This window comes from Bactrocera latifrons, unplaced genomic scaffold (assembly GCF_001853355.1).
Source record: "Bactrocera latifrons isolate USDA-ARS-PBARC rearing strain unplaced genomic scaffold, ASM185335v1 scaffold_163, whole genome shotgun sequence".
NCBI lineage: Eukaryota > Metazoa > Arthropoda > Insecta > Diptera > Tephritidae > Bactrocera > Bactrocera latifrons.
Window position 1 is genome coordinate 320,386 of NW_017535108.1, and position 12,003 is coordinate 332,388.

Below are 12,003 nucleotides of genomic sequence, written 5' to 3' on the forward strand. Positions count from 1 at the left end.
CGGAAGTACTTGGTAAAGAGAACAGCTTTGGAGTGCTATTGAATAACTGCGAGAGTATGCGAAAAGCAACAAAATACACAGATAGCCAGGCCACAATTTTGTCGACACCACATTTTAATTTTACCGTAGTCAACAACTGCAGGAAGGATTTAAGGTCACTTGTAGGTGAACTCAATTCATCCATAATTTGGGCTTCCGCTTGAAAATCTGTGTATGAGTGAGTCTTACGAAGTTTTCTAATATCATTAGCTGAGATGCCTCTCGGAAAATATTTTTGGCCAGACAACTACTACTCAAGACTTGTTAATGAAAATTATTAGAAAAAGAGTTATTAAATAAATAAAATAAATTAAATAAATATTTCTTTATTTACATACACTTTTAGTCTTTTAAATCTATGCCTCTTTTTTAGCTTATTTCAATTCATCCCTCTCTCTAATCTCTTGAGTTCATTTGTTATGAATAAATTAAATATATTATAAATAATTAATGAAATTATATTTCTATTCCATTTTATATAATATTATTCTTTATCAGTGCGCCGTTTTTTCATAGTTTTTTCGTTACATATCTTATACATTTCACAAATTTTTTGCATAAATTAATAGCTTCACGCAACTCTCTCCTGCCTTATATTATATAATAGCATATCATTTATGTGTGTACTTTTTTGTTTTTGTTTTTGTATTTTCAATAATGCTATGAACTGGTTTTCGCTAATTAATTTTACTAATTAAATTTGCTAATTCGCTGTGAGTTATGTATATATATGTGAGTATGTGTGTGTGTATGTGTAAGTGTTTGTATATTAGTTAATCTTTAAGTTGTCTAAATGATTTCCATTGCACTAATTTTTATGAAAATCCCTTATAGTGTACGAAGAAAAATATTAGAAAAATTGCGTAGGCGGTTGGAAATGTAATTCGAGCGATGACATCGATTGTTTTTGCTATGCGTATAGGATGTGGCGGTTCCTTTTTGCGCACTTGGACGAAGCAAGTCTGAAAGAGAGAGTCAATTAACATGTTTATCTTATATTTTTGTTAAAATATTATTTCATAAGTTCATATTTAGGAGTTCTCAGAAAATAACTGCGCTGAGGTTAGTCCGCTCCATGCTTGCTGAGCTTGTATAACATATTCTATGCAAAGCTGCAAAGCTGGTATAGGCTAATTATACACCACCTTTTTCAGTTCTTACGGGTCTTTTTTTAATTATATATTAGCAAATATATTTTGAAGCCTCGAAGAACCACCTGCTTTTTGTTTTTGTGCAGAAATTCTAACTTTTCTGCTTTCATAAAGAAAGCGAACTTAATTATTTTCGATGCTATATTTCGGCTTTATTTTGCTGAAAATCCATTTCAACTTCATATATGGTAACCATGATGCAACATGCATGCAACTTGCCATATCAGGCAGGCATGCTGTAAATATATATTTGTAGGTCAGATAGACTACTGTAAATGCCCCCCTCCATGCATTTTATGCACATGACAAAAACGTGACAAAAATTTGCAGTCTTCCAACGAGTTTTCGCTTTTGTGTCGAAAATTTGCGCACATTTTTCATGGCGAAATCCGATTTGATGTTTGAGTGCCAAAAGCGATGACGCACGTTGCCACCCACAAGGGAGTAATCGAATTTCGAATTTCGAGCACAATTTTTAGCAGACTGCATACAACGTACGGAATATGGTTTACAAATACAAAATGGAATCAATCCAAAACAACAACAACAGACGTGCATGCGCGTCTTTATTAACCCATATTTTAAAGCGGATAACCAACTTTGTTAAACCTAAACTTTTTTTCTGTTTGTTATGAGCTTGCATAATCTTTGTATGAAGTTACAATACCGCTATTTTTATATACTATTATTTGTTTTACCTCTGTTGCGCATCCATTGTTGGCCGAGTGCGTGCACGGGCTGCTGCTGCCGCCACAAGTCGTACAGGCGACGATCTCGTTGGGGGCGCGCACATCGCGTCGCTTCTCACCCTGATAGATGGCGATAAATTTGAAAAACTTTTTATGTTACAAATTTGAAATTTGGACAAATATTTAAGCATTTTTTTTTGATTGATTTCGTTTTTAAATTTAACAGTTAAACAATCGAAAAGGGCGAATACCAAAATAATTCACAAACATGTCAAAATTGAAAGCAGGTTTTGGTTTTAGAATTCAATTCAAAATCGGTTTAAAATTTACAAACGCATAAACGAAGGAATCAAGTAGAACAGAGCAGCGAACGAGGAAATCAAGAGAAAAAGGAATTGATTATTCAAAAATTCAAATTGGAATTGAGTTATTATTTAATAAAACAAAAAGGTCAAGYGAACAGCTCTAAGCAAATTAATTAGTAACCAAAAAATAAATAACGGACGTATAAATTAATATTAATTAATAAAACAAAATCTTGTACAAGTAATAAAATATTATATGAGTATTGCTTAATATTATATTATTTGCGCCTTAAAGTATGCTTAGGTTAGGTGGTTTATCCTTCCGCATGGTAGAGCGATCACATCTAGACTGTTATGCCTGTCTCTTATACACATCTAGATGTGTATAAGAGAAAAATTTACAAACGCATAAACGAAGGAATCAAGTAGAACAGAGCAGCGAACGAGGAAATCAAGAGAAAAAGGAATTGATTATTCAAAAATTCAAATTGGAATTGAGTTATTATTTAATAAAACAAAAAGGTCAAGYGAACAGCTCTAAGCAAATTAATTAGTAACCAAAAAATAAATAACGGACGTATAAATTAATATTAATTAATAAAACAAAATCTTGTACAAGTAATAAAATATTATATGAGTATTGCTTAATATTATATTATTTGCGCCTTAAAGTATGCTTAGGTTAGGTGGTTTATCCTTCCGCATGGTAGAGCGATCACATCTAGACTGTTATGCTCAGTCCTTTGTGGATTAAACTATACAATAACGAGCTTTTTTTTTATATAAGAAATTATTGCTTAGACTTTGGGGTTTCCCAAAAACTGAATACATTAACAATTATTAAAGTAAGGTCTCAAGCACCGTAAATTTCAAAGAAAAAACTGTCAATATTTTGAACTGCTAATGATTGCTATATTTTCGGGGTGCAAAATAGGTGAAAATAAGTAGATCTAATATTACAAAATAAATAACATTGTACCCTAATTTTTCCTGTATTGAAAGTTATCGATAAATAAAATAAAAATGTTAATTAAAAAGTAAGGAGGTTAATGTTAACAAACTATTTGGAATTGCTGTTATAATCCTGGGTTAACAACAAAGGAATGTAATTTGTTCGTTTAATGTTACTGCAAACTGACCGAGTGATCCTCTGTAATTTCTTTACAGCGTGCACAACAGTGTAAGAATGTTACATAGTGTTACAATAGCGGTTGTTGTCTCGTCATCACGAAGCAGGGGAGCAGCACTGTAAAAAGTGCAACTGAATGACCGCATGATAATTTCGTTCAAGTTCGTTAACATTTTCTGTTTGGTAGTCGTGTGTCGGTAAGTGCGCGTCGGTACGTGATCGCGATCAAAGTTTGTGAAAAATTAATAAATGAATCTTTTAGTGTCGTTTTTTGAGTATAATTTCAAAATTATTTGAATTTGTGAGTGCAAAATGATAAGTGTGTGTGTGTTAATTAAGTGAAGTGAAAGTGTGCAAATGCACTTTAGCAAAACAGTGCCCAATGTGTTGGTTTGGCAAGCATGTATCAGCATGCAAGCAGCAAATATAGAGTAGTGAATCTAAGTTTAGTGAGAAATTGATCAATATTGGTGAAGTTTAATTATTTTTATTGTTCGATCGTAGCGTTTAAAATCCCGTCGTATGCTTAATTAAAAGAAATGAAAGATGTGCAGGCCATAAAAGGTAAGGCTGAGCACATATACATATGTATATGTATGTATGTAGTCATTGTATATAGTCATATGTATGCATGTTACATCATGCACACCAGTAGGAATGTTACATATTTTGCGCATCCAAATGCAGTTGTTGTCTCGTCATCACTGCAGAAAATGCAACTGATTGGTCGAATGTTAATATTATTTCATTCATGTTCGTTAACATTTTATGTTTGATAGTCGTGTGTCAGCACTGCTTAAAATTGCAGAAATGTTATTTCCGTAAATAATTGCTTGTAGAAAATGAATGTAATTAAAAATATTGGTTAATCGATATACTTGTATATATATATATGTATATATTTCAATAAAATATCAACATTTGATATACCTTTTTCGGTATACTATTACTGGTGCCCATTGCTCATTTTATAGCCTACCTTAAGACGCAATAACCATAAAACTATCTCAAGCTTTCTAGGCACATAATATGATATTTTCCAATACTATTCCTCGTACTTACCGGCTGCGTATTATGAAAGGGGTTAGCGTTAAGAAGGTGAGAAATAGAGAATTGATACATGTAATTAAGGAAGTAACTTTGATAATTTTTGTTGTAATTTTTTATTTTGCCAATTTTTCGCATTAAGATTTGAAAAATTTTTCATTTAACAAATATATACACATAGATATACAGGAGTTTCGAATTCGAAATTGTTAAATGGCAGCAAATTTAGCTTCTTTAGTACGCTTTTGAATACAAATATTTTAACGAATTTGTTGGTATGAACACTCAGTTCGGCGGTGATGATTAGTTTGTAGGCATTAGTGAGCGACTTTAACAAAACTTTACAACAAAAGATGCAACCAATTAATATTTCGATTAAATTATGCTAGTTTTAGTATTTATTTTTGGCGCGAAAAGCATTTGATGAACTAAAAGTGAGAGCGCGTGTGTAGGCGCTGTGAACACATGACCGGATGAGTGTTAGTGGATCGTAGTGGTTGTATGGATTTTGTTAGTTTTGTGTGTATGTGGCTGGCAAAAGTTTTAGCAATACGTCTCATTTGACTTGCTAGCTAATAAGTCTAATGCATTGTTGGTAAGCAGAAACTGTGGTTATTATTCAATTAAAACTGGAAGCACTTAAAAATTTGAATTATAAATAAAATTGGACAAAATTTGTTGGGAAAATGTGGAATATTTAAAATATAGTATATAAATAATTATATTTCAAATGTTAAACAGTGAAACAACATATGCATTTATTTTTGCTATGGATAAATAATATTTGGAAGCAGAAAACTCAAAATATGAATATACAAACCGAAAATTATATTTTCTAAGACTACTTAAGGGTAGCGTTATACATTGCTGTTAACAAAACTAAATTCTAGTTCATAAAACTAAGTCTACAAGCTGCTAATTTCCTTTTAACACATACATATCTTATCTCTTGTTCATAAGTTAAAAAAAAACATAATTGTATACTACTTTGAATGCAAAAAAAAGTATTCAGAAAATTTCATGATTATTTTTAAACAAAAAAATTTCATACTTTTATTTATAACTGGAAATTAAAAATTTTTAAATTTAATTTTTTTTTTAATTTTCAAGTAATTTTGTAAATTCTTTCCTTTCATTTCTCCATCATTTTATAAACAATTTCTTTCGTTTTATCATCTTCCATAAAACACTAACCAAAATTGCTTAAGAAAACCTAAGTTAGCTAAATCTGGTTCCATATCACAACAAGCACTTTTAATCGCCGTGGGCACTATATGCTCTTCGTTATCTGATTTTCCGAACGTTTTTCAAATAAATTTAGTGCTCGAACAGTTTTCTGTGGCTCTGCGTACATTTTTTTCTAAACTTTTCAGTATTTTTCGAATATCACGTTAGCGGACCCTTTATTCGGACCCTTTATTCGAAACAAAAATTCTACAAAACAGCGATATTTGATAAATTTTAAATATTTTTTTTGGAAATGCTAGAAAACAGCTTAAGAAGAAAATATTATTGCTTATAATCGGTAGTAAAATTTAGTAGTCGTTTTGCAACTCATACACTTTTTGTTGACTATTTATTATAGAATTTTTATTCCTTCCGTATACTCACTTGAAGATTTCACAATGCATCGGGTTTCTTTGTTATAAAAAATGCTTTGTTGTCTCTATGACTAATGTAAAAAGTAATAAGGAAATCTCACTTAAGAGCTTGTCACTCAACTAAATCGTTGTAAAGGATTTCTACTTTTGTCATTGGCTTACCTGTAAATCCGCGCGCTTTCCTCAATCTCCTACAGTTATTTTGTACATAAATCTCTTCTCCATTTTGTTTCACTCTCTCATTCTCTCATAGTTTATAACTTTTGTTTGGCGGATAAGCACTTAATATCCCTTCTTGAGCGTCATGAAAATCAACAAAAAACGCGCCTGGAATTAGTTGCTTTTGTTTTATGCCACAAACACACATACAAACCGCCGTTTAAAGCGAATACTTGTGAGGGTATCAAGAGCTAGAAGTAGAGCTCAAACTTTTTGGTGAGCAGAGCTATTTTTGCATATACCTGTGTCTTTTGTTGGGTCTTTAAAGGTTACTGTAAATCAAATTAAGCGTCTTAACGCGGATACTCAGTTGGGTTAGTACTTGAGAAACTTTTGGCAAGCGCAAGCCGCAGCGAAGAGCAAGCACACTTGACCTTTTTTGTTGGTTAGTGGGAAATTCTTATTTAATGTTACACTTACAGTTTCGGCATTCAGAGCGCCCAAGCCATGACCATTGGCGGCTTCCGGTTGCGCCACCTGCTCGTAGAACGGTATTGGCGAACTGGAACGTGATTGCTTGCGACGCGGTGGCTTCACCGGCAAGTGGCCGCTTGCATCAGCCACACCTTGTGCCTCCAGCTGTGCCGACAACCTTTCAGCTTCCGCCGGCATTTCCAATGACGCTGCGTCCACATTCGCCGCCGTTGCTTCGGGAACGCTGGCGGCATTTTCATCTTCCGGCTGCTTGCTTGTACCGCTGAGTATCAGCGGCGGTGTGTTTGTAGAAATGGAACGACGCTGCTGTGTAGGCGCCGGCGCTGGCAGTGTGGGCTCCACTTCAACCGTTACTGTAGTCTCAAGTTGCGGCGAATGCGCGGTTTCAGCGGGTACAAACGTGGGTTCCGTGTAGACTGGCTCGATGACAGTGGACATGGTGGTGGGTGTTTTGATGCGCCCAGCCTCTGTATCCACGTAAGAGCTGGACGCCGATGTGGCCGAACCCGGTGAGCGCGTACGTCGGCGTATGGAGCGCGCACGTAAATTTTGCATTGCCACACCAATTATGCCGCCATGTTGTTCCTCCCAACGTATGCGCGGCGCATCAAACGTGCTTATGCCGTATGAAGCTGCCGGCACGGGTGGTGGCGATGGTGGTAACGGTGTTTGTGTGGTCGCAGTCGATAGGTCCGTATGGTAGGGATGCAACGGTGTGGGCGTTACGGGTATGCTGGCGCCGGTTGTTGTGCTGCTGGACGCACCCATGGTGGCCTTTTCAGACGACAAAGCAGCATGAAATTCTCGTTCGATTATACCCTACATTTTGGTACTATTACTTGGTACACGTACATATACAATTGGGATTTGGATTTGAATGGTTTTCATACAATTGATTGAGTGTCGAAATTTGAGTTCAATGACATTATAAAGCGGCGATTTTGGCTTTGTGGCTGCATGAATTTGCAAACGCTCTGAAAACTGGGTAAATTTTGGTGTAAATTTGTGGTAAGGCAGCAGAAGTTTTTGGTGGGTTAAGAAGCTCTTCGAGTGGGCTATGGCTTAAGTTATGGTCGAATGGTGGTATAAATTTAACGAGTTTTAGTTACTTAGCAAGCATTAATAAAGGGCGGTTAGAGGCATTGGTGGTTCATCAGAACACAGATTAAGCACACTTAAAGTTAATTTTCAGATAACAGCTGTAATTTTAAAGGGAAAAGCAACAACTAATTTAAGGAAATAATTGGTCTTGGTTAGTGACAACAGTCGTCTCCAGTTGGGTACAATTTTGTTTTAGTGTTTAGTTGTATTAACAGCACAATTATATTTCACACCAGTGGCTACATATTAGATAGCTATTATAATAATTTTCATCCTATTACTTCAATTCATACCGCAAAGAATAAGAAAAATCGCAATAATTATAAAAATTGGCACTTTTTTCAGAATTTTATTATTTTGAACCACACTTTTGTTAGAGTTATTTTCTTTATAATTTATTATTTAGTATCTACCACGAAAGACCTACTATTTTTGACACATTTTTCACCCTTAATCAACCTACTACAACTAACTGGGAGCATCTTAATTAAGTATATATACTTAATAAGATATTATATATACTTAATAAGATATTATATATACTTAATTAAGATATTAATTTATAAACAACCTACATTAATATGTAGTGCCTATATATTTCTACTTGAGTAAACTCGTCACTTCGAAAAGCTCAAAAAAATCTCTTCTCTCTTGACAAATCTATGAAGCTTCTAATGAAACAAATAATAAAAATTTTTAAAAATAATGAAAAGTTCCACGAATTCTGATTTAGTAATAAAGTCAGTTAATTTTTTTTATCAAAATATTTAAAAACATTTTTAAATAAAAACATTTTTATTGAGCTATTCATAACTGCATTCGGAACTCACGTATATCTAAAAAGTATTTAACTACAATTTTCTGAAATCAACAAACTGTTCTCAGTTAAGAGAGATCGTGGGAAAACCCAAATATGAAAGTATTGTTATATTTTTCAATTAATATTAATTTGAATTTGGATATTTTTTGTTCATATGTCTTTAAAACCCAATTTCCAACTAATTTCTTTAACTTATGCTAGTTGAATTTTAAAACGGGGCTTTATACAGAGTCGAAATAACTCTGAACGATTGTGAGAGCTAAGGAAAAAAGAGAGCTATAGCTATAAAAAGTCAAAGAAAATCTACCCAATTCGTATTTTATAATAAATTTATAGATTTTATTTCAGTTTCCTAGAATTTAGTGTCTTTAGCGGAAAAATCGATGTACAAACTATCAAAAAATCGATATGTTAAAAATCGATTTTATTTTTTTAAGAAAAGTTATTAAAGTTTTGACTATCACGCGCCCAAGGTTATCAAATGACTTTTTATAAATATTTTTGAGATCAATGATGGGAAGAGAAAAATCGATATACAAATAATCGAATCTTGCCATAAGAACAATTCAATATTTTGAAACATCTTGGTATTCGCTCTGAATTACCTACATATTTGATATATAAACAATAAATTTTTTCGATAAAAAATAAATCGATATATTGGAAACATCTTGGTATTCGCTCTGAATTCCTAAAATGTTTGATATTTTTGGTGGAGAAAAAAAGAAAAGTCTCCTAGCAGACAACTTGAACGATCTTATATGAGCTTCCTTGAATTTAAAAATGTTATTAAAAAAAAAAAAACGGATACTTATCGATATATTTACTACCTTTCACTATGTGGGAGCACTCGGTAAAGTTACCAAATTATAAATTATAGTAAATCTACCTATCGCCTTTTTGTGATTTTATATAAAGTATTTGGTTTTTAGGAGAAAATCGATTTTCAAACAATTGATACCGATATACAAACAATAGATTTTTACCCATAAAAATATATCGATATATTGGAAATCGTTCGTCCTGTAACTGATAATATTCGTTATGGTTTCACCTACTAAAGCGGCCAAGCCCTGAAAAGTTTTCAAATGTACATATATTATCGAATAAATTCATCGACTTTCTTTAAATTTATTTTTGAATCAAATGCATGTCTTTGAGTAACAAACGCATCAATTACACTGATCCTTTATCCTTTTGAACTCGTCAGTTATATATATTTTCAGTAACATTCGACGTTTATAAATATCCTGTTTCATTTCACTACTTGTAACTTTTTTTGCTAATAGATTATCAATGACATATAGTGCCATTTATCGATATTTCGGTAATCATATATTTGCACAATCAACTTTCATCGTCTTTTAATTAATATTTTCATATTTCCCACGATCTTCCACTACATGAAAATGACTATTTTTCACTACGTGTACTACATTTAAAAGCGTGTTGCCACAGTACGCAAATTAAGGATGCAAACCGGCCATAAAATCAAGATTAGCAGCCAATTTCAACAATTCAAGTATAATAACAAATAAATATTATAAGTATTAAAATAACGAACTAAAAAACTTATGATTTATGAATTAATTGAAAATAATCAAACGCGAATCTTTACAGTAATAATCACATTTTTAATATTATATTCTTTGTTTTTTTGTATACTGATGTTGCAAAAAATGTGTACGGAAGCACTTACTTGTTAGAAATTCGCAAATCAACTGATAATTCGAGTATTTTTAAATATGCAAGAGCTGAATCGGTAAGGCATATAAAGAGACGGGCTTTGCGTAAAAGTGAAGAGTTTCGACTTATGCACTTCTTACGTCACGTTCTTCGTTACACAATTTCATAAGGGACTTCACAACAAAGTTAATACAAATCATACAACAGCAGCAATTATTGAAAATATTTTCAACTGAAAAAATATACGCAGCTAGAAATACAGTGGAAGCTAAAAAGCGCTGTTTCAGCAGTTTCGCAGACAACTATTTCTCCACCTGCGCAATATTCTCATTTAGTTATTTATTTATGCCAAATTTTTTCAATACATAACATTTTTCCCAATTATAAGTGACCTTAAAGTGTGTTTTTCATCGTTACGCTGTACTCAAGGCATACTTCACGTGACTGTTTTATTATCGATACAAATTATTTTTCGTTTATAACCTATAAAATGCATTACTTAATGTGTGACACAAAAACAAATTCAACAAATACATACAATCGTTGCAAAATGCAGACAGTTAAATGATTAGGAGTAAATAGTTTCGTAAACTTAAATCAAATATTACCATAATCAAACAAAAGAAAACAACTGTTTAAACGAATAATGAATATCGAAAAATATCGACAATCGAAAGCATAAAATCGATAATACAAAATGCAACAATGCACAATGCCAGGCTAAAATTGTGAACTGAAAACAGGAGTAGAAGAAGCGCATAGCTGACATTGAAAGCGTGCAACTACGAAGTGTCTGTCAAAATGTCGGAAATCAAAACGAAAAAAGGAATAAAAAGTTAAAGAGTTACTGGAGCTTGCCAGCGGCGAACTGAAGTATTTGAATTCGAAAAAAAAATTGAATTTGGTTTTTTTTTTAATGTTGAGAATCAGTGGCGAAAATCACATGCCGTTTCGGTAAAGTGTTGTGGAGTGTAGGAGAGTCTTTGCTTATTTTTCACTGTAGAAAAGGATGTGGGACTTAAGTGCCAAAGTTGTAATGAATAGGAAAAAAGTGAGCGATTTTAGCGATATAAGTGTTAACGGGGGAACGGAAAGTGTGTTTGATCAGAAGGAAAGTGTGAGTGATGGAGAAGGAAAGTATGAAGGATGGAGAAGGAAAATGTGAGTGATCGAGTAGAAAAGTGTGTTTGATGAGGAATAAGAGTGTGAGTTATGAAGATTAGCTGACAAAATAGTTGACGCTCGAACTGCCGTACTTTTGCGCACCAAATGACTGTTGATAACATGTTGGCCACTGATGGCTACGAGAATGATGAGTATGAGATGATGATTAAATGATGATGCTGAGTCTAATGATGATGATCATGAGGCTGTGTTGCGCAATGATGAAGATTTACAGATGGCATTGTTAATGCAGCTGATGATAATAAAGCAATTTTCTGATGTGTGTGGCGCTTGAAGAGAGAATTTAGATTTTGCCAAAAACATATTATATAAACTTGAATTGGTTGTTGGAAAAACAAAGCAACAAACTTTTTGTATAATTTTCAAACATTTCCGATTCTCTGATTCGATTTGGCACTCATTTTGCCCGGTTTTTAGAATTTAAAATTAAATTATTGAGGTCTTTGAAAAACAAAATTTTTCTAGTGCTGCCAGATTGTTGTTGATTTGTTCATCTTCTGATTACTTTCAGTACTATTATTTTTTGGGTGTGGTGCATGAGTGTTTAATTTGTTGTACTTTTTAAATATTTTTTTAAGGTTTTTTTTTTTTTTTTT

At 32.9% G+C, this 12,003-nt stretch overlaps 1 protein-coding gene across 8 annotated transcripts in view; it reads right to left on the reverse strand.

The window, feature by feature from the left end:
* Nucleotides 1–532: 532 nt before the first annotated feature.
* LOC108966532 overlaps nucleotides 533–12,003 on the reverse strand; it is a 99,145-nt gene continuing 87,674 nt past the window's right edge. For 5 of the 8 annotated variants that reach the window (XM_018929488.1, XM_018929484.1, XM_018929487.1 and 2 more), the window contains 3 exons: nucleotides 6,601–7,434; nucleotides 1,889–2,026; nucleotides 533–1,001 (listed from right to left, as the gene is read on the reverse strand). In XM_018929488.1, coding sequence (XP_018785033.1) covers nucleotides 855–1,001; nucleotides 1,889–2,026; nucleotides 6,601–7,434 — 1,119 coding nt within the window. In that variant the 3' untranslated portion in view covers nucleotides 533–854. The remainder of the gene's footprint in view (nucleotides 1,002–1,888; nucleotides 2,027–6,600; nucleotides 7,435–12,003) is intronic. The other 3 variants (XM_018929485.1, XM_018929489.1, XM_018929486.1) reach the window with 2 other exon arrangements.